The sequence below is a fragment of the Daphnia carinata genome, chromosome 8 (genome assembly GCF_022539665.2).
Source record: "Daphnia carinata strain CSIRO-1 chromosome 8, CSIRO_AGI_Dcar_HiC_V3, whole genome shotgun sequence".
In the NCBI taxonomy this organism is placed as follows: Eukaryota; Metazoa; Arthropoda; class Branchiopoda; order Diplostraca; family Daphniidae; genus Daphnia; species Daphnia carinata.
This window is the reverse complement of record NC_081338.1, coordinates 4,426,726-4,447,552: the sequence shown is the minus strand read 5'-3', so window position 1 is coordinate 4,447,552 and position 20,827 is coordinate 4,426,726. Positions and strand designations below refer to the sequence as shown.

The 20,827-nt window shown below is 39.9% G+C and overlaps 5 protein-coding genes and 1 pseudogene across 5 annotated transcripts; 2 read left to right on the top strand and 4 right to left on the bottom strand.

Moving 5' to 3' along the window:
* Window positions 1–976: 976 nt before the first annotated feature.
* Window positions 977–3,830, bottom strand: LOC130704049 (metal-response element-binding transcription factor 2-like). Its single transcript, XM_057525528.2, has 9 exons — window positions 3,450–3,830; window positions 3,273–3,395; window positions 3,011–3,214; window positions 2,762–2,950; window positions 2,509–2,681; window positions 2,231–2,435; window positions 2,095–2,162; window positions 1,880–2,035; window positions 977–1,821 (listed from the first exon to the last, which is right to left on the bottom strand). The coding sequence occupies exons 1-9, from the start codon at window positions 3,471–3,473 to the stop codon at window positions 1,020–1,022; spliced, it is 1,944 nt and encodes a 647-aa protein (XP_057381511.1). The 5' UTR covers window positions 3,474–3,830; the 3' UTR covers window positions 977–1,019.
* Window positions 3,831–4,875: 1,045 nt separating this feature from the next.
* Window positions 4,876–7,759, bottom strand: LOC130704233 (probable ATP-dependent RNA helicase DHX37; annotated as a pseudogene).
* Window positions 7,760–8,252: 493 nt separating this feature from the next.
* LOC130704231 (kinesin-associated protein 3-like) lies at window positions 8,253–13,045 on the top strand. Its single transcript, XM_057525698.2, has 15 exons — window positions 8,253–8,452; window positions 8,527–8,644; window positions 8,792–9,407; window positions 9,472–9,654; window positions 9,733–9,913; window positions 9,979–10,240; window positions 10,313–10,483; window positions 10,545–10,659; window positions 10,721–10,878; window positions 10,937–10,999; window positions 11,064–11,262; window positions 11,323–12,248; window positions 12,308–12,459; window positions 12,529–12,739; window positions 12,814–13,045. Exons 1-12 carry the CDS (start codon window positions 8,418–8,420, stop codon window positions 11,484–11,486), a joined length of 2,265 nt encoding a protein of 754 aa, XP_057381681.1. The 5' UTR covers window positions 8,253–8,417; the 3' UTR covers window positions 11,487–12,248; window positions 12,308–12,459; window positions 12,529–12,739; window positions 12,814–13,045.
* LOC132088246 (globin C, coelomic-like) lies at window positions 12,165–12,951 on the top strand. Its single transcript, XM_059496666.1, has 4 exons — window positions 12,165–12,248; window positions 12,308–12,459; window positions 12,529–12,739; window positions 12,814–12,951. Exons 1-4 carry the CDS (start codon window positions 12,165–12,167, stop codon window positions 12,949–12,951), a joined length of 585 nt encoding a protein of 194 aa, XP_059352649.1.
* Window positions 13,046–13,746: 701 nt separating the features above from the next.
* LOC130704230 (N-acetylated-alpha-linked acidic dipeptidase 2-like) lies at window positions 13,747–16,983 on the bottom strand. The gene is made up of 13 exons (XM_057525697.2): window positions 16,773–16,983; window positions 16,579–16,687; window positions 16,220–16,511; window positions 16,029–16,151; window positions 15,778–15,964; window positions 15,435–15,707; window positions 15,256–15,378; window positions 15,046–15,192; window positions 14,801–14,969; window positions 14,659–14,740; window positions 14,349–14,595; window positions 14,107–14,284; window positions 13,747–14,039 (listed from the first exon to the last, which is right to left on the bottom strand). The coding sequence occupies exons 1-13, from the start codon at window positions 16,966–16,968 to the stop codon at window positions 13,844–13,846; spliced, it is 2,322 nt and encodes a 773-aa protein (XP_057381680.1). The 5' UTR covers window positions 16,969–16,983; the 3' UTR covers window positions 13,747–13,843.
* Window positions 16,984–17,296: 313 nt separating this feature from the next.
* Window positions 17,297–20,720, bottom strand: LOC130704232 (N-acetylated-alpha-linked acidic dipeptidase 2-like). The gene is made up of 13 exons (XM_057525701.2): window positions 20,575–20,720; window positions 20,383–20,497; window positions 20,013–20,304; window positions 19,821–19,943; window positions 19,557–19,740; window positions 19,217–19,489; window positions 19,032–19,154; window positions 18,830–18,976; window positions 18,595–18,763; window positions 18,442–18,523; window positions 18,136–18,382; window positions 17,893–18,070; window positions 17,297–17,827 (listed from the first exon to the last, which is right to left on the bottom strand). Exons 1-13 carry the CDS (start codon window positions 20,633–20,635, stop codon window positions 17,629–17,631), a joined length of 2,193 nt encoding a protein of 730 aa, XP_057381684.1. The 5' UTR covers window positions 20,636–20,720; the 3' UTR covers window positions 17,297–17,628.
* Window positions 20,721–20,827: the final 107 nt, after the last annotated feature.

The following is a 20,827-nucleotide window of genomic DNA, read 5'->3' as shown; positions in this document are numbered from 1 at the left end:
AGTCAAATGTTCGGTGTATTTCAAAAACGATTAATTTCATAAAAAAAATAGCAATTTTACCGGAATCAGCATTCAATTTTGAGTATATCCTGTGATATTCAACCAATTCCAATGAGTGTTAATTTTTGCCGAAAAAAATTTTAAGCCCAAATAAATAAGCCCGACTGATAAAATAAGCCTGACTTTTCCAAGTCATAATTGAGTTCACTATATTAAAAAAAAAAGTTGCTTTGCCAAGAAAAAAAAAATAATTCTCCTGAAATCCGAGTTCAATTTTGAGTAATACACGTAATTGTAGAATTTCAAGTGAAATACATTTTGCATCAAATTGAAACTAAGCCCGACAAAAAAATAAGCCTGACTTTTCGAAGTCAGAATTGCTGGCGCGCCAGTTCGGTATAGCACTATAGTGCTACAGCACAATATTACAAGTGCAACACATTAAAATCTTTCGAGTAGCTAGCGAAATCATTGTTTGGAAAATATTAACACTCAAATTTGAGGTTCGTCAGCTTTTGAACGAAATCCATGTATTTTGGTACCTATCAACAGATAGAGTAACTGTTACGGAAAAACACCCGACAAAGCTTTTTTCGTGTTAAAACAACTGCAAGTGACAAAATAAACAGAATATAATAAGAAGTTAAAAGACAGAAACTAAAACTCAAGAATGGGACGAACATGAATGGGAACACAGATTACAATCACGGCAAGACGCTTATTGAGACTGGATAAAAATAGGCAGTGAAAACAGAAGTAGCAATGTGCATCAGACACGGTTTAGCAGAAATCAAATCAAGATTGCTTTTCGAGATCGAGATTATCTTTGATAACGCATTTATGACCTCGGTTCATTTCTCATGGGAATGTTTTACCCAGTGATGGAAAAGGTTTTCCGAAGTTAATGAGTCTATTATCATTAAAGCTGGCGAGAAAATAGTTTTTTTTTTTTTTCTGTCAGGAAAACAATGCCTACTTTGCAGTCCATTATATTGTTTGACCAGTGCACACTATTTGGGTCATGTTACATTTTCACTTTCCCAATGTATCAGATACTGTAGGGCTCCCTTCGAAAGCACCCTACGAGCATGCACGGTATATTTTTCACCTCGAGATACACGCTCTTCTATGCCAAAATAGCTGAGAATAGATTCTTTGGGAGTTGGTTGGTAAACATGTGTTTGGGGACTGGCGAATCGAAAGGATGCGTCGCTGCTGAATAGGGCGCTAGCCAAATCAGGTTGAGAAGATCGCTTCCACTTCCGCACAAATCTCTTACGCTTAATCTCACCATTCTTTGTAATTCGGATATCCTTTTCACTGAGGCGCGTTTTCAACGGTCGCACGAAAAGGTAGCCAGAGCTTCGTGGAAGGTTCTGGTTGTAGGATGTCAAGTTACAGAACGGGTTGTTAAGGCCGTCAAAATTTTGTGGAGGCGGTATAAACATATCTAATGTTCCTCTAGAAGAAGTTTCATCACTACTCGTTTCTATGGGAGTGGCCAATGAAGCGGAAAACGACGAGATACTGCTAGAATTTTCGTCGCCACCACCATTAGTTCGTTTGCGCTTGTTCTGTTTTTTCCCCGCTATGACCAGTGATTTCACGTCATCAGAACTCTCTTCACAAATGCTCTCCTCAGATGTGGCTCTCTGTTGACGCACTCGCAAATTCCGTTGAAGTTCGGGATCAGATGGTCTAACCCGCTTATTCGAAATCTTTTCTCTTTCACCACGTACTGAAAGCGCCGAATGAGCTCTCTTGTTTTTATGAAAACCTTCCGCTTGCTTCTTCATAACTGACAATGTTGGCAAAACGTTCCTGCATTACACCGTTTTAAATTAATTTGGATGTAAAAATGCTTTTAAAAACGACTCACTCAATGGACGGTCCTGAAGAAATCAAGTCGCGATTTGTCCATAATTGCAGCATGTGTTGAGACTGTGGGCTTAATACAGACGGGAACGGCGAGGGCAACCGAAAACGTAATCCCCACATAGTCTTTTTCTTTTTTAGTTCTCTTCCGCACATAAAGCTGATGGGATAAAAGGTGTTTATACTAATTGTTTCATAACCACATCATTCACACATTACCGGTTTTTGAACTGCCAGAAAGCTGCTAGTATTCGGATCCGTCTTTCACTGCCTGTCAATGTTAATAACTAAAACGAGAATAATAAGAGAAATGTAAAAATATTCTTATAACGGTTGACCCAGAAGAGGTGTATACTTCGCTGGAGGGTTGGAAATATTTCCAGTTGTTTTCTATGAAAGGTAAAACGCTCGTATCCAAATCATGGTATTTCTTGGCCGTTTCAATGGTTAAATTAAATAATGCTATGTGAGCCATGTCAGCTAGCGTCATTTCTTGGCTTAGTCTCGTTAGGCGCTCTTCACCACCGTTATTACATACGGAACATAAGAAGAGGAAAAACCTGAAAGCAACATGAAAGAAACAAATACACGATGATAGGATTGTTACTAACTAATTTTTAAGAAGACGGTTACCTGTCACCACATAATAGCGGTTGCTTTAAGTTAGATATACATTCACTGTGGAACCATTGCGAGCATCCACAACATTGGAGCATTCTTTTAAACCATTCGCCAAACTGTCCGCAATAACAGTACTTTTGCTCAGCATTTGTGTAGTGATTTGCATCCCATCTAAGATTTGCCAACTGGCGATACAAAGAAATGTGGATGAGCGTAATAAAAGATTTCACACATACTTTTTCTAATTAGCTATGCAGATTCTTACGTCGTAAGGAAAATTTCGTTTTTTGCGAACCAAGTTGGAAGAGCTGCTGTTATTGTTGTTGCCTTTATTAGGTATATCAACTGGTTTTGAATTGGCAAGTTTGTCTCTCTCTTTAATTTGTCTTTTTTCCAAGCATCTCATGCACATCCAATTGGTTTCTCCATTTGCAAACTGGCTTGGTAATGGAGGCTACCAAAATAAATTTCAATGATGATTGCCAATGCAGACAATGATGGGCAAACTTCATACCTCATGACAATTTTGGTGGTATCCTCTTCGGCAATAATGGCACAATAAAATATGATTACAAGCACTAGACTGTATGCTTTTACACAAAGTGCATGAAATTTGTGCTTCTTCTTGGATTTTAATCTTTCTCAGATCACGAAAGTGAGCCCATCTTTCGGTGTCATCTCCAAACTGGATAAGACATTTTTCATCAAATAGGAGAACCTAATAATATATTTAAAATAAAGTAACCCTTAAAAAAATGTAAAGACAAATGAAATACTTGGACAATTGTTCCAAAAATGAATAGCCCATTTTCATCATGGAGAAGGATATCTTCACCTTCAGTAAACATAAGGCGGTCTGCTGTTGTGGAATCAGGTGCTACTGGAGACTCATCTTTGGTCTAAAATTTTTTTTCAGTCCATGTGGACAACAATAAATTTTTTCTGAAACATACCAGAGTTGTGTGAGAAAGTGACATGTTGAGGTTGCTGTGATCTCCGATGTTGGACTTCAACCACCTTATGCCTCTTATGTTGATGTGCGTTTGATTTTCTTTAATCACTTGGGTGGAACAAACATTTTTTTTTTTAGTATTCGAGGCCGAAGAGTATCAAACTGCCATCAGCATTGCGATATTTGCACTAGAAAACAATTTCAGTAAACACAACTTTCTGGCACGGATTCATGAAAATAGGAAGTGTTGACTCTTTGGTATATTCAAATTTAAGCGATAGGAAATATCAATAATTTTCCACAAGAAAACTTAATTATAATATTATTAACTAGCGAATGAAACAGAAACGTCAAACTTGGAAGAGATTGTATCGACAGTTACAGTAGGACGCCATTTAACCTTGATTTCCAAGCCTAGCGGAAGAATGAGGAATTGGTGCGATGGCGGGAAGAACATTCAATTTCTACTTGCCGGCGATTGGTACTCTATGTGCGGTTGGGGACAGAGTCTTTTGGGCGAGTTACAAAAAGGACTCCAGGGTTTCCGACTTTTGGTTGCAGGTTTCCGACACTTGGACATCTGGTACCCGACGAAAGGACATCTGTTCACCGACGTTTGGACTAGTGGTCCCCGACATTTGGGCGCAACAATATATTGTTGCTGAACCCAACGAGCGCTACACTTTCCGACAAGAGGACTCCCGTGCCATCGACATTAGGACTTTTTTTTTTATTGATGATTAGTATTGTATACGTCAAACGGACTCCCGATCTAGCGACAAATGGACTCTCCATACAGTTACACGTTGATTGTTTTATTTCTATTACCTTATATTTTATACATACTTTTGCCAAGTAGGTAGGATATTTAATTAATGTTATTATTATAGAGATGTTTTTCTATGCTGTATCTGTTTATAAATTGTACTATTTGTATTACAGAAAAAAGTATTAATAAAACTATTAGTTTAGCCCCATTTGCAATTGTATTGTTTACTTTTTGGACATGGCGTTTGACCGAAACCAAGGTGTTATTTACGAATTAGTGCAAAATTACGTGAAATCGAAAGCATGTCTCGCGCACCTGAAGTCCTATGTAGAACAAGACAGTGTTGTAATGAGAGCTGCAACTGGACACGATTGGGGAAAGTTAAAAGCTAATGCCACATATGGCATTATTGCATCTCCTGATAATCCACAGAGGATAAATGCTGTAAGTTTCAGGTATTGTTTTTATTCATATTGAATTGTAATCGTAAGCCATGTCACAAACCCAGAATAATCAATTGATCGTTCATTATTGTATATTTAACTATTGTAACAAAGAATTACATTGTTTAGGAAAACTAACTTCGTCTATTTGTTTTGTTGTTGTTAACTTTTTTTCCAAAAACTGTATGCCGAAGTGCCATAGAGACCGAAGAGACTTTCATTCAGACGCAAATGTATTGATTTTTCGTAATATTTATAATGAATGCAAGAAAAATCCAATCAAGGAGAAAAAAGAAAAGCGCGTCAAGGCAGAGTAGAGATTATTCTTCCCGTAGTTGATTTTAGGTGTGTTTTCAATAAAAATGAGATGATTTTCAATTGGAAACCCTGCTAACTTTTCATGCTAAGAGAGATTAAAATATTAAGTTATCGCTAAACTCAAGAACTTGGATTTCACGATAGAAGTTTACTTACGCAATGAAGAGGTCAATATATTTTACAGTCAATTACACAGGAGGCCAAAGGGTATTGATTTCTTCATGAAGTGATCCAGGTACCCAGGCTTTATAGGCCCCCAGGAGATAGAATTTATCTTTTTGCCAAGCGGCAAGAAGCGAATCTAAGCTATCGAGATTACCAATTGTCAGTTGTTGAAGTAACACTTGTGTCTTGGGCTGGAGTTTCACCCATGTCTTGACCATTGTTGATGGAGTTGACAGCAGAGCTGCCGTGTATCTACATAACAAAATTACTTATTTAGTACGGCTGGAAAATATGAACAAAACTAGAGCCAATACGTACTTTGCTAGAGGACGACAAACCTCTCCATTAAGGAAAAACTGGGCTAAAAACTTGAACCGGTCGATACCAGCTGGATATTCAAGCTCCATTACAGGCAGAGGCCAACCACTTCTCCCAAATGTAACATTCATGTGACACATTACACGGCCCTGGTCTGAATCATAACCAGGGGCAGGAAGCTCCAAGGGGGCAGAGAAGGTGCACTGTGTAGGACTGAATATAGGCAGCCATTCGGGTTTGATGGCCGTAATACCACGCAAATAGATTTTGTTGGCATGTTCATAAATGTCCTGATAAATGATCCATTCAGGGTGCGAATAGCGCAAGATACTCGATGGGTTCAAGAAGACAGGATCTTCCATTTCTGGGCAGCGATAAGCGTATTTGTACTTTCTACAGTCTTCGGTTTCCTTGATTTCATTTGGAGGTATTCGCTTAGCCACGTGATCGGGAAGTCCAGCCATCAGAATCTGACGCAAAAGTTTGGCTTGCAATTCAGTAGGGGGGCGCCATGCGAGGGTCAACCACAATCGATGCAGTGCCCGATGGTAAATTCAAGTTCGTTTCGTTTGTCAGCTAGACCCGCAGTTTTCGGACTTCACGAAGAGCTTTGCTACGTATCCCGTTCGTGGAACAAAACGCTTCAATATCACCCGAGTACTCGGCGGCGCCAACAGCACGCAGGAGTACCATGGGGTCTCCTACAAGTAGGGACTGTCCCGTTCCAGCCCAGGATAGACGTTGACCAAGCCACCTTCTGTGAGTATCGCCTGCTACAGAATCGGCTGGCTGATCCAGCACAAGTTCTTGTACTAATAGGGCAGCCACCAGAGTAATGCTCAGCTGACGTAGGTCATTTTGTTGGCTTAATAATAACATCTTTGCAAAGCGCGGTGCTAATGGATAAGCTGCCATGGCTCTGCCAAGTGGAGTGATTTTTGACATCCATTCTTGGCTTTCTGTAAATGCTAAAATGAATTTTCAATATTTTAAAATGTAATTGAAAAACAGTACGAATCTTACGTTTGAGTCCTACGCTGCGTGGCGGCGGTTCCAGTGCATTTAGCAATAATAGCCGACGCTCAGCTGCATATAACTGCTAAATATCAGGTGGCGTCGGAAACAGAAAGTGGATAACTTTTTCAATGTCCATTGATTTCATTTGTAGAACTAAATCGTCAATCGGTCTGGAATAAAACTTTGTTATACTTCCCTTGACAGTAGCCAAATCTATGATAATAATACCTTCGCGCGATATCTGGCAAGGAAAATTTTTCAAACTCGTCATTAAAGACGTCAAAAGAATAGAGTCGGTAACAATGTCCCGGGCCGGTACGACCAGCTCGACCAGCACGTTGATTAATATCCCCTTCGCTAAAAAAAAGGAATTACAAACTCTTAGACAATTAATACTACCAGACGGTTTTTAAGTATGTACTGTATAACATGCTATTAATAGAAATATTATATATTCATTAATTTCATAACATTATTTGAAAGATTGCTGTTAGCATTACCTTTCCCTGGATATGCACATTGGGACCTCGAGACAAGTGGGGCTGTTGGCTTTGAGTCAACAATGGAATCATGAGTTTGTGCTGCGAGTGACAAAAGGTTATGTACATTAATTATTTAATATGCTTAACAGGAATTCTTCCTTGGTCTTACCTTATCCTCCATTTCCACATTTCTTAATAACAGAGACTAAGTGTTGATGTATACTCTACAATGTCTTGGATGACGTATGGCAGCAACATTATAAGGAATGGTTTCAATTGCTACATCATACCTTAGTGCCTTGAATAACTAAAAGATTAGTAAATTTAAGTAAATAAAAACTTGATAGATTTACCTCTGGCATCAGCACATAAACTCTTATAATTTTATTCATCCTTTTTTCTGTAATACAAATAGTAAAATTAATAAACCGATACATCATAGGAAAACACATCTATAGTAACGAAATTAATTAAATATCCTACCTACTTGGCAAAAGTATGTATAAAATATAAGGTAATAGAAATAAAACAATTAACGTGTACCTGTATTGAGAGTCCATTTGTCGCTAGATCGGGAGTCCGTTTGACGTATACAATACTTATCATCAATAAAAAAAAAGTCCTAATGTCGATGGCACGGGAGTCATCTTGTCGGAAAGTGTAGCGCTCGTTGGTTTCAGCAACAATTTACTGTTGCGCCCAAACGTCGGGGACCAGTAGTCCAAACGTCGGTGGACAGATGTCCTAACGTCGGGTTCCAGAGTCCAAGTGTCGGAAACCTGCAACCAAAAGTCGGAAACCCTGGAGTCCTTTTTGTAACTCGCCCAAAAGAGTACATGCCGTGCGGTTGCTGCCAGACTTGCAAATATTGCCACTAATATATTTTTTTTACTTTATAAATTTGTAATTGTGACCGAGTTCTAATTAGAAATCGAACCCCATGCCGACTGGGGGACCTATTTGCCAATGAGGGTGAGCATTCGGGGCCACTTCGTCAACTGGGGCAGGCCAGGGCCCAATACGAGGTTACCCCTATTGCCCTGACGCCATTCATTTTATGGGATGGCGGCTGTTATGGTTTCCGCATAAAAATCGGGGTAGGTGCGTCAACGAAGTATAATTGTGGTTTTGATCGGGGCAATTGCGTAAAAAACTCAATCGATTATATTTTTGCCTAAATTGCTTGATTGCAATCGGGGTTGCAGCCCCGATTACATAATTCAATTGAACCCCGACTAAGTTCGGGGCGAAAAAATTTCAGCAGCAACATGCGCGGAATCGATGTGTCAGAAAGGGAAGAGGAGCAGTCGACTGTTACAGAGTGGTTGCCTGGTGACCACTTTCGATACAAAGATGTTTGTTTGATCCAGGAGAAACAAGCGGGACCACATCTGCATACACCTCAATTTTTTGTAATTGGTAGATAGTTAAGGAAGCGGAACATTAGAAGCTGCCGAATGTGCGACTCGGATAATGCTCAATATCTCAAAAGGTAAACAAGTTCAGTTTAGCACTTTTATGGACTGTAACTTACATGATGTCTGTTTCACTTGTGGGCAAATCAAGGCGAATTAAATTCGATTCCATCGATGTACACCCAATCGAAAAGGCCCTTGTTGTTTTCTATCGAATAGAAGCTATGCTTCTCTCCAGTGATGGAGAACCAGTAACTGGTGAAAAAAGAGTAAGTTTTTCTTATTGTGGTAAAAAACACCACAGATATGTTGTGGGTGATGTGACGTTCAATGTGACATGGCATTAACCAAAAACCAATTACCTTTCTAATCAAATAAATAATAAGTTTTGTCATTTGTTTTAATGTTTGTCTTAGGAGGCTCAGAAGATGATAAAGGTTCAAAGCTTGAATTCCTCTACAGACATAAATGGTCTGGCTAAAGAAGTGATCCATCAATGCAAACTGATACCCAGTTCAAGACTCAACGAAGTTCAACAACTTTTAAGTTACTTACAAGCAAGACCTGACAACAAGCCTGCAAATATGACTGAGAAATTGAGACCCATGACAAGTAGTCAAATGATGAGAAATGATGAAATGGCTGACATTATCAACCAGCAAATGGATGAGCAGGCATCTATGGGGAAATTGGAAGCTTATATTGAACTTCTGTACGAAGAGCTGGAAGGGAAAATACGGGGAACATCTCTCATCTTGCAGCTGGCAAAGCGCAATGAAAACCTGCAAGATTTGAGTCGTAACGAAGCTTTAATCGGTGCTCTATATCGTGTACTACGTGAAGATGGCAGAAAACATTATGCCCTTGCTGTTAACATAGCCTTCACATTTTTCTATTTCGCTTCGTTTTCCTCTTTCCACCCGATGCTCACTCGCTTCAAAGTTGGCTCGCTACTGATGGAAATTGTACGCGGGGAATTTCTTAGGTTCGAACAGTGGGAGAGCGAACTGAATTTGGGACATTTTGAACAAGGTAAAAACCTTCAGGTTTTGCGCGTGAACTACAAATTTATAATTCTAATGTTTTATACTTGTAGAAGGTTTACACAGGAAATTTCAAACGGCCCTCCTACAACAGACTCTACTCATCCGTACTTGCTTTTACGTGTTGCTTCATTTGTCGGAAGACCCTAGCGTGGAGGATAAAATGCGAAAGAAAGGAATAGTTTCCTTGCTCATTCGAACACTTCAACGCAAACATATCCATTCCAGTGTTAACGGTAACGAAGTTTTCGTGTAAACAATTATTCCCTGATTTTCCATAGTCCACATTTCCACGCAAAAAAAAAAATACGCAGAGCTAAACTATTTGGTGTTGACGTTCCTGCAAAAGTTATCAATCTTTGGCGAGAATAAAGACGAAATGGCCCAACTGGGAGTGATTGAGAAAGCGGCCATTCTCGTAGATTCACCGCACCGCTTAGTCCAGGATTCTGCTGCTCGAGTCTTGTATAATCTTTCCTTTGATCCCGTCCTACGGTACGTCAATTGCCATCATATAATGCTGGATTTAAAAAAATAACTGAAATCAGCTTGAAATGAAGACTTCGTATAGGGAGACTAGGATTGTTGCCTTCTTTGATACGAATGATGCTGACCGACTCTCAAGGAGGAAATATTGCATGGGCCTTAGTCTACCAGATTAGTCTGGATGACCGAGGTCGGATCCTTATCAGTCGCTCAGAATGCTTTTCCTTTGTTTTGGAATACCTTTTACGCTGCAAAGAAATTCCCCTACCGTCCATTCCACTTGCCCTTGCTGTCAACCTAGCCCATGTTCCAAAACTTGCCAGCGAGTTATCTCAAGTAAGTGTACGATTCGCTACATGTTAGGACATTACGTATTATACAGCAGAATTTATATATTTTTGTCCCCAGAGCAAATATTTTGTCCTGTTTTTGGACTTGGCGATAGTAAATCAAGATGCAGTACTGATAAAGCTGCTCCGCAACGCAGCTGGTCACGCGATGTCGTCGCAGTCGAGCAATCCCGTCGTAATGGACAAGCTTGTCGATGCCATTTTGAAATCTTCTGGCGTCTACTTCAATGTACGGGAAGAAGATCGTTGCCTTATTCGGTTTTATAAATTTAATTATTCATTTATTACAGTCTGAAGCTCTAGGATTGCTGGCTAATCTGGGAGAATTCTCGCTACCGACTGGGTGGGAAACAATATTTAACGAAAAAAGCTTTTTGAGATGGATCGATCAACATCTCCAACCAGGTATTGATTGAACCAATTCACGATCAACTTGCAATGCTTTATCGCCCTTGGATTTATTTAGGTTCTAGCCCCTTTGATGTTCAGCTCTCAGCTGTTCTGGTGCTACGCGCTATTGCAGCCGCTCCGGAAGCTAGCCTACAACTAATCGAATCGGGATTAGTATCGACATTGTTGAACTTACTGAGAATGCAACAGGAGGACGACGAATTTGTCTTACAAGTAATCTCAAAGCTAACTTTCCTTGAACTGTAGTATTAATGTTACTTGTACTTTTCAGATTTTACATGTTTTCTATCGTCTTCTGCGCCATGACGAAATACGCTTCATTATCGTGAACAAAGTCAGTATACGCACGCTATATTTTAATCACGAAAACAAGGTCACAAAAAAAATTATTTTGTTAGTTTGAAGACATCCCAGCTTCATTTCTCGACCTCATGACCGACCAAAATCTAGAAGTGCGCAAAGTGTGCGAAAGAGGACTGATGTTAATCGCCGAAGCAGATGCCAAATGGGAAGAACGCATTAAAAACGAACGTTTCTGCTGGCACAACGCTCAGTGGCTAGAGGCTATTGCTAAAACGAATCTCTTGTCATCGCCTGGTAATAATATTCAAGCAAGTAACCAGAAAAGCAAACTTGAACGATTATTGATGTGTGCAGGAACTGAAGATGAGCAAAGTATTGCTGGCAGTGTTTTAGATCTGTGCGTACATCACGCGGATTTACTCGATCGGGCTAGTAATTCCGCGTCAAGTTTTGGCTCCCCAGAGTCTCGGATCGGCTCTCCTGTCGATTCAATCGATGCTTTGGACACGCAGATGTAATTACGGGCCTTTGTCAACCTTCTACGATGAAAAACAGCTCACGGGATTTGCTAGTCGTCCTTCTTTATTTCGGTGTGCTTTACCTTATGTTCCCAATTTCTGTGATTCATTCTTTTTCAAACAGCGTACAACATAATGATTCCGATTACGTTTGCTTGATTTTTATTGATTTATTTATGTCTTCGCCTAACGAGGTGCTAACTGTCTGCCCTGCCTGATCCTTCAATCAACTGCTATTTAATTATTTTTGCGTACATTTTTTCCCCCCCATTGCTTGTGTGCTTTTCGTTCGGGGCAAATGACCTAGTAAAGACGATAAAGAGAAAACTGGTTTTTCTTCGGTTTCTGAGCACGCGACCTCTCGAGTAATCTCGATGACCTTTAGGATAAGGCATCCGCCGCCTTCAGATATAACTTACACTACAAGGATTCTCAGCATCGATTGGACTTTGGTTGAGTTATCAGCCTCTGAAACTTTAGCCTGTACCACGTACACCACATTTCACTACAGAAAAAGAAGCGTAGTTGAACACGAAAGTGTCACAGCTGTATCAGCGGGATGGCTTCAAAAACTGCTTTCGATTACACTAGCTCCCATAGCAATCTGTACAACCCAGACCAACGAGTTTGAGTACTAAGTGGGGAAAACTTGCTCAACACGTTCCCCAATTCGACGACATGTTTGTCCATTTATTCGCTATACTATTCGTGGTATCCCCGCAGTTTCGTTCGGTGCAAGGAGAATGTCCTCGTGGCTACAAAGTTGGTACACATATGGAAAATCCCCACAATTGTTCTAAGCACCTACCTGTCATTACCAGGCGAATTCATCGGGCGGCAGAGATGCAGCTAAAAAATCGGAGAGCCAAAGGATCCTGGAGAATTTCCTTAACGAAAGAGACGAGGCCACCATCCGTTCCACTTGGAATACTGCCAAAAACAATGATAACATTGGTCCAAAAACATTTCTACGGTAAATCGGAAAAAGTGAACGGATCATCGTAAAAGTCTGAAATAACTTACCAAATGTCGATTAATCTAGGTACTTTGAATTAAAGCCTGAAGCCCAGAAAATGTTCCCGGCATTTGCAGAAGTAGATCACGCAAAACTACCAACCAATGACGATTTTCTCGCTCAAGCACAGAACTGCGTTTCCGGCCTTAATTCATACATTGAGCACCTCGGTAAAAACCCTAGAAATTGTCCATTTATCGCTAAGGCCAAAGGAAAATACCATCACGAAGATCTCAAGGTATGCACACCAATATTTCGGTATTTTATACTCTTATAAACAGATGTGGTTCAAATAAGGTATCTTGATAATAGCTTCTAGGAGTGACACTTATGGGAGTGTTGGAAGAAGAGTTAGGAAAGGGCTTCACTGATGAATCAAGGGAAGCATGGAGAAAGGGGCTTCATGCCATGAATGAAGCCGTCTCGAAAAAAACTGCTTCGAGACGTTGATAGTTTGCCACTCAAACCATTTGCAATTTGTCCATCAAGTAGAAGTTTTATCAAGTGATTGTGGAACTCGAACATAATACACAGGCAACATTTACTTAGGGGTAATAGTAAGTTGAGGAAAGACAGTTTGCTGCACTTCAGCATGTGTTTTCTGATTGCTATGAGTTACAGTTCTCTACAAATTGGGGCATGGTAGTCCATGACATCTTACAATACAATCACGATGAACTGTAAACTCACTGTAATAGATTACACAAGCTTACATAGAAAGATTCTATAACTATGACTTACATAAAAACTCGAAACAATGGCCAGCTATATCCAAAAGACCAATTTAACTGAAAAATTGGCTTTTAATGTTGAACAATTTTCAATGTCTATAGGCAATCTCTTTCATGTTCAACACAACATAATCACATTGTGCACTACATATGAAAAATGTACTTGTTTTGCCAGAGCTCAGCAGATGATGGTTGCTGTTGATAAATGCACAAATTAAATAAAATAAACTTACCAATAAATTGTTTCATATTATCAAAACATGCTCAAGTGTTTTCTTTCCATCCCTCAAGTAGTTAAGCTGTTGAATTCTTCACTTATTATTTTATATTTTCATTTTCGCGAAGAAAACGAAACACATTTGAATAGTACGCCTGTTGACTACCTATTAATTCTGCAATTGTTTCTAGTTCAAAGCTTAAAACCCTCAGGAATTTCAAAGCAGATGGCGTTGCATAACAACGAAAAAAAATATTGAGTTCTTGTCAGATGTACAGGGTCAAGTTACATTGGGAGTTTTTGTCTTATTTTTTATTCACTGGGGCTTTTCTGATTAAATGACCAAATAAAATGTAAAATTTAATGTACACTATAATGCATTACCACGCCGAAGTTAAAAATCTCCGTTGAGTGACCGGCCTGCCTCTCCAATTAAAAACGCTATGACAGAAAGATGATGACGAATCTTGGTCCAAGTGTCCGGGTCGTCTACTTCTGTATTATTTCCCACTTTTACGATCAGATCCACAAGGCCGGCAAAAGTGCTGAACGTATGGGAATCGCTGGTGCTTGTCGAGAATACGATATGACTAGGTAATAAACGGTAAAAACATTATAACGCAATGCCTTTTTGGACCTGGAATTTTCCAATCTAACTTAGTTTCAGGATGCTCAGGTAAGCCTTTCGGGTCAATGAAGAAGCGTTCCAAATACATGAGCTTATCGTTGATTCGCCGCACTGCCATACTATCAGAATGATCAACATTCTTCAGTACGTTATCGTTGAAATTCTTTACAGCGAATACGAAATGATCAAGGGAAACTCGTACGTGTTCTAAAAAATTTCAAAATTTCAAAATTCGTGCAGTAATTTAACCAACGAGTTTCGTATCTTATACTTAGCGAAACGCCGTTCTGAAGTAAAACGCCTCCGTATCGACTTTGCAGCAAACTTAGTGATTGATTCAGGTAGGATGCGTAAGCTAAAACATCAAATGGCAGAATAGTAGAATCAGACAGCGTAATAGCCATGACAGCCCACATTCGTGCCACAGCTTGATGGTGAACAAATCCTCTATCAACAATGTTGCTTGCCAAATGATAACTATCGTACAAGGAATATCGGGTCGGGTAAGCACCGTTTGTCTTTACAAAAAAAAAATTGGACTCAGATTAATAGATTAATTATAACTTGTGCTAATAGCATACCATGTAGCCAAAATCAACTGCTGGTATCCCGACGACGTAAGAAAATCCTTCAAAATCGCTGCCACCACCAAGATTTCCTATCCTGAAATCAAATTTTAACGATGACTTCAATTATAATTTTATATTAATTTCTAACTATTACGATGGTTGATCAACAACATCTCGATCTCGCGATTGCGTTATCCATGTATCGAAGACTGTTTCCCGACCAAACTTTACTTCATTAACATTTGGATTCGGTATAAGTTTAGCTGTATCGACCAACAAATGCTTCAAGGTGGGAAAAGCGTTGCCAAAGAGAGTGCGGTTACCTATATTGTCAAACGAATTAAAACAAAAATGTTCAAGTAAGGCTGTTCTGTGTACATGCCACGCATTCTTGCTTACCACTGACGGCAGTGTCTACGTTAAGATACGCCACAGCTCTTTGGTTAAGAACTTTTGCGTGTTGCTGGGTCCATTCATATGATCCAACTAATCCATATTCATGAGCACCCCAGCTACAGAACACTATTGTCCTACGTGGTCGCCAATCTGCAGTTCAGAATAAACCAAGTTAGAAAGAAACATGACATCTAATACGTGATGTGGGCAAACTTTGTTCGCGTTTTATGTTTCCAAAAACCCTTGCGATTTCAATCATAGACGCCGTGCCACTTGACGGGTCCAATGCTCCAAATGTCCAGGCATCGCGGTGATTTCCCAATATGACATAGCGATCTATTCAAGTATATAATAATTACCGCGGCATTTTTGGAGGATTTTAAACATTATACCATCTTCGACTGATCCTTTTAAAATTCCTATTGTATTGAAAGTGGTTCTCCTTTCATTAGCTATGCTGACGTCTAACCTAACTTTCCATCCAGGATTGCGAAGATTGGGTCCAATATTATAGGGTGCATCCATTTTGCCGTTCCATTTCGTGGGCGCAGGGTTTTCGGGGGAGATGTGCCTAAGAATTACTTCGGCCTCTTCATAACCTATCGCCAGTACAGGAATTTTAGGCAGACCTGGGTGATTTTCTTCATTGATTCTGAAAGCGCTTTCTACACCATGGCAACGAAAAGATATGTACCTTAGTAAATATGCATTATAATAATTGTACTAGTTAGCTACCAATAGCCGGATAGTAGGGCGTCAACAGGTCACCGCCTCGAAAGCGGCCGACGTGACCATACTCGGCTCCAGTGCCCGGCATCCACCAGCTATCAGGATAGGTAAAATTACGATTTTGACTCGTTTTCTCAATTCGATCAGAAAATAGAATCGCTCCAATTGCACCGTATCTTTCAGCTAATTCCACCTGGCAAGAAAAAGGAATAAACTCTAACGTTTACCATTGATTAAGAAAAAAAATATGCCTTTACCTTGGATCCACGAAAAATCGCTCCTAATCGAACAAGTGCAATGTGACCAGACACATTTATTCCTCGCGACAGTAAGTACTCGTAATCCTTTTTGCGGCCGTAATGAACGTAGACAACATTTCCCTGCATGAACAGATATTCTTCTTTTAAAAAATCTAGTAAAAGTGATGTAAGTTATGCTATAAGGCAACCTCAACTACACCACTAGCCGAGAACGCGTTAAAGTTATGCATGATGTCGTCTGAATATTCTTCGGGAGATCCAAGGGGCGGTTGACGACCAGCTGTTGTATAATTAATTCTGCCACGGTCGTCGATCAGGGAAACTTTATTCATTATTCCTGGCAGAGGATACGACAATAAAACGTCGTAAGGTACCGTTTTGGCTTCGTCCAGTCCCGCTTCGAGAAAACGATCTCTCATCCATTCAGCTTGCAACAAATCCTGAGCCGTTCCAGCTACATGAGGAGTTGTTGTCAAATATCTGTTAAGAAAAATATCAGAATTGAAAACTTGTTTTTTACTGGATAATTATCATTTAAAAGTTATACCTTAGATTGGAGCTTATTTGATCTGTAGATATCTGGTCAATTACCAACTGCTTGACATCCACCACATGTTGGCTGTCATGGCTGGTTCCATATCGACCAATCAAAATGCCTTTTGAAATATTTCACAGTAAATAAAATTAAGAATTATTAAATTCAGCGTTATGATCACATTGCAATACGAATGATATGCGTACCTGAAGTGAAGAAAATGATCAAAGCAATTCCCACAATCCAATATTCCGATTTTTTGCTGGGCTCCAGCATCGTTTTCGTTTCCGACAAGTCTTGATTCGACCACATCTCTGATAATTCTGTCAGGCACTGCACCAAATTGGGACCTTTTAACTTGGAATCGCGCTTATTTTCTATTGGTTGGACAAGGTTGTACATTAAAAAGTGCGAGCTCACGTGCCGCGCCACCAGCTAAGGCTCGCGCGTGCTCTCCTTCCTAATAAGCTTTAATTTTAGTTTTGGAAATACCCAATTAAGAAATTTCGAACCGATGTACGATTAGCAACAAGTCAACAATACGTGGAGACGTGACAAAGAATGCGACGAACTTTCAAAATTCCGTCAACCATACACAGTTGGCGATCAAGCCGAACTACGCGTTAGTTGAACTTGTGAATTACGAAAGTAGAAGTCACATCTTCCGGCTTCAGGGTTAATGAGTTCGCCTTGTAATCATAGAGACGAATTAAGGTCGTTTGAATGCATACTACCTCAAAGAATTTGCAATTTAAACGTTAAACAGGAATCCGAGCTTGCACCCACTTGCGAATGGCGACACATCATCATTAACTCAGGTTTCTATTCCGTCTTCAAGTTTGGTATCTCTGCCAAAAACGCAACCACATTTGGCGAAGGCAGCAACGACATTAAATCCCGTACTCTAATTAAACCACAGACTCTCCGAAATGATGAGCATTAGTTAACAGGTACAGTTTAATCAAGATAAAGAATTAGAAATATGACCAATCTTATGGGGGGGAAATGGCACAATTTGGTACCAGAATTTTACGTCTAACGCAAATTTGAATTAGAAAAATATTACCATAAATTGTCGCTTAGCGAACGAGCAGCTTCGCCAATCAAGAAAGCAATAACTGATAAATGTTGGCGAATCTTATTCCAAGTAACTGGATCCTGGGCGTCCGTCTTATTGCCCACTTCCAAGAGCAAGTCTACTAATCCGGCGAACGTGTCAGATCCATAGGCGTTGTTAGCGCTAACAGAGAAAACGATATGGCTATTGGATAGAAAAATTTGAATAGGTTAAATTGTTCTTATCAAACAAGATATTATGTATCAAACTTGGTTTCAGGACGGTCAGGCAATCCTTTAGGGTCGATGAAGAAGCGTTCCAGCTGAGCAAGTCTGTCATTAACGCGCCTAACTTCTAATGGATTTTCTAGATTTACGGTATTCAAAGTTTTCTCCTTAAAATCCTTGGTAGCTTTGCTAAAGGAATCGACGGAGGCACGAAAGTATTCTGAAAAGTTAAAAATGAATTTAAGTTTGGAAAGAATTAGGTTTACAAAAGAATTAGTTTCGAACTGAAAGTTGCATTGTTCTGTTGAAGCTGCTCATCATATTTATCTTCTAGTGCATTTAGCGAATCGTTTAAGAAAGCTGCGTAGGATTTTATATCAAAGGGTAAAATTGTAGCATCAGCGAGCTCAGCAGCTGCAACTGCCCACATTCTCGCTACTGCTTGGTGATGTACGAAACCACGATCCACAATCTCACTAGCTAATTGGTAGTTGTCGTAAAGTGTGTGGTAAGTTGGGTAGGAATACGGGGCCTAAGCAAAAGATGGAAAGTATAAAATTTACATTAAGAAAGCCCTAATATTCGTCTTACGGTATAGCCGAAATCTGTGGTAGGTGTTCCAACGACGTAGGCAAACGGGGCAAAATCACTGCCACCACCCATGTTACCAACCCTTAAGGAATAAGAATGCTGCTATAATACGTATTTGCTTAAGGGAAGTATAGTAATTCGGTTTTTCCTTACGCAGGTTGGCCAGGCTTATTCGCGTCTGGAGCATTTTTCGCCCAGGTATCAAAGACAGTTGTCCTACCAGCAGCTATCTCAGCAGCGTTAGGATTAGGAACGAGCTTAGATGATTCAATCACTAGATTTTTAAGCATAGGGTAAGCTGAGCCGCGGAGGGTTTGATTTCCTGAAGGTAAAACGTAAAAAATTATGAAAATGGCAAGAGTTTGCGCAATTTTAATTGCTTTATTACCGCCGACTGCCACGTCTACGTTCAGATAAGCCACGGCCCTTTGGCTCAATACTTTAGCAAACTGCTGAGTCCATTCATAGGAACCAATCAAACCGAATTCTTCTGCTCCCCAACTGCAGAACACCATGGTTCGTCGTGGTCTCCAATCTGTTTTCAAATATAACGTAATTTCAAGTGTGACACGTTGAAAAGGGATGCATACTTTTATTTTTCATGATGTATCCAAGGGCGCGGACGACTTCAATCATAGACGCTGTTCCGCTAGAAGGATCTAACGCACCAAATGTCCAAGCGTCACGGTGGTTTCCCAGCAAAACGTAGCGATCTAGTTAACACAATAATAATTAAAAACATTTACAATTTAATCATCTGTAATTAATATTTTACCCCCTTCGACTGATCCGCGTAAGATTCCTATGGTGTTATATGTTCTTCTCATTTCATTGGTAGTACTGACGTTAATCCGGACTTTCCAGCCGGTGTTGAGCGGCTTAGGACCAAGGCAGTAGCGCGTATCGAGGAGACCGGCCCATTCCTGTGGGGCAGGATTCTCACACGATATGCTACGGAGCAATATTTCAGCTTCATCATAACCAACTGGTTGAACGGGAATTCTTGGCAAGTTGGCCTGTTCTTCCTCTTTTAAACGAAATGCACTTTCTGCATTTTAATAACAGCAGATTAATAAACGATCCCACTTCAGACATTCAAAATTTGTCTATTTTACCTATCGCTGGATAAGCAGGGGTTAAGGGATCACCATCTACTACATAGAGAGAGCCGCTTTCGACTCCCATGCCAGGTAACCACCAGCTATCTGGAAACGTAAAATTTCGGCCTTCTATTGCCTTATCTATAGGATCGGTGAATAAGATGACTCCAATTGCACCCCATTTGGCGGCAATCACAACCTATAAAGTAATCGCAAATCTTATAATCCTTAAAAGAAATCACTATAGTTGGGCGTGGTATTTGTTCAGATAATACTAACTTTCGATCCCCGGAAAATGGCGCCATAACGCACCAAGACAATATGTCCCGTAACGTTAACTCCACGTTTTTGTAGTTCTTCATAATCTACGTCTCGACCGTAATAAGCATAAACAATGTTGTCCTGTAAGGTGGAAAGAATCAAATGAATTACTTTACTATTTAAACAAATATTTTATGTAGAAACAATTACTTCAGCGATGCCATTTCCCGAGTATGCGTTGAAATTCAGCAATACTTTGTCGTAAGAATCCTGTGGCGTGCCGAGAGGAGGCTGGCGACCGGCCGTCGTAAAATTAACTTGATTCTTTTCATCAATCAGCTGCACTGTGTTGACCACCCCATGTCGTGGATAAGAAAGTAACACATCGTAGGGCACCGTGTGGGCCTCATCGAGTCCGGATTCGAGGAAACGATCCCGCACCCACTCCGCTTGTAGCAAATCTTGTTCCGTTCCGGCAACATGTGGAACACTAGTCAGGTGTCTGAGTATGCGGAAATTTGATGCAAAAACATTACTTTAAGATATTTTTAGGGTCAAACATGTAACAATAGTTTCTGACTTGAGGTTTGCACTAATTTTCTCAGCTGAAATTTCATCAATTAGCAAAGGCTTGACATCCAACGTAACAAAAGCATTCTTATTTTCTTCAATGACATAGACTCCAATTAAAGCACCTGTTTCATATATATTCATATAAAATACAACGTTAATAGATGTAACTGCTAAATAAACAATTTTTTTCAAAACATACCAAAAACAAAAAATACTGCTGATGTTGCACCTAGTAGCAAAGCGATTGATTTGTTGCCCATCGTCGTACAATGGCTGCTGCCTCAGGAAACAACCAAACAGCAGCAGGTCTGAGGAAAAACTAAATCAACGATCTCCATACAACTAAAAAAATAGCTGAAGCAGCAGGAAAATATAAACTTTTGCATTAGGCGTATGTCTGTATGCCAATGGCGTATCCACGCTCCCACCGTTTTATCTTTTCTCTGCGATAT

What these genes read in the sequence shown, in the direction of transcription:
- LOC130704049 (XM_057525528.2), bottom strand. Translation starts at nt 3,473, where the DNA reads ATGTCACTTTCTCACACAACTCTG. An exon ending in CACTTTCTCACACAACTCTG is followed by an intron (nt 3,396 to 3,449) that starts GTATGTTTCAGA and finishes AAAAAATTTTAG; the next exon opens with ACCAAAGATGAGTCTCCAGT. An exon ending in TTCTGGCAGTTCAAAAACCG is followed by an intron (nt 2,036 to 2,094) that starts GTAATGTGTGAA and finishes TTATCCCATCAG; the next exon opens with CTTTATGTGCGGAAGAGAAC.
- LOC130704231 (XM_057525698.2), top strand. Translation starts at nt 8,418, where the DNA reads ATGTGCGACTCGGATAATGCTCAATATCTCAAAAG. An exon ending in TATCCATTCCAGTGTTAACG is followed by an intron (nt 9,655 to 9,732) that starts GTAACGAAGTTT and finishes AAAAATACGCAG; the next exon opens with AGCTAAACTATTTGGTGTTG. An exon ending in GCTTCATTATCGTGAACAAA is followed by an intron (nt 11,000 to 11,063) that starts GTCAGTATACGC and finishes TTATTTTGTTAG; the next exon opens with TTTGAAGACATCCCAGCTTC.
- LOC132088246 (XM_059496666.1), top strand. Translation starts at nt 12,165, where the DNA reads ATGTTTGTCCATTTATTCGCTATACTATTCGTGGTATCCCCGCAGTTT. An exon ending in GGTCCAAAAACATTTCTACG is followed by an intron (nt 12,460 to 12,528) that starts GTAAATCGGAAA and finishes CGATTAATCTAG; the next exon opens with GTACTTTGAATTAAAGCCTG. An exon ending in ACCATCACGAAGATCTCAAG is followed by an intron (nt 12,740 to 12,813) that starts GTATGCACACCA and finishes TCTTGATAATAG; the next exon opens with CTTCTAGGAGTGACACTTAT.
- LOC130704230 (XM_057525697.2), bottom strand. Translation starts at nt 16,968, where the DNA reads ATGTACAACCTTGTCCAACCAATAGAAAATAAGCGCGATTCCAAGTTA. An exon ending in AAACATAAAACGCGAACAAA is followed by an intron (nt 15,193 to 15,255) that starts GTTTGCCCACAT and finishes TCTGAACTGCAG; the next exon opens with ATTGGCGACCACGTAGGACA. An exon ending in CCTGAGCATCCTGAAACTAA is followed by an intron (nt 14,040 to 14,106) that starts GTTAGATTGGAA and finishes TTTATTACCTAG; the next exon opens with TCATATCGTATTCTCGACAA.
- LOC130704232 (XM_057525701.2), bottom strand. Translation starts at nt 20,635, where the DNA reads ATGGGCAACAAATCAATCGCTTTGCTACTAGGTGCAACATCAGCAGTA. An exon ending in AGCAGTATTTTTTGTTTTTG is followed by an intron (nt 20,498 to 20,574) that starts GTATGTTTTGAA and finishes TATATGAAACAG; the next exon opens with GTGCTTTAATTGGAGTCTAT. An exon ending in ATACATCATGAAAAATAAAA is followed by an intron (nt 18,977 to 19,031) that starts GTATGCATCCCT and finishes ATTTGAAAACAG; the next exon opens with ATTGGAGACCACGACGAACC.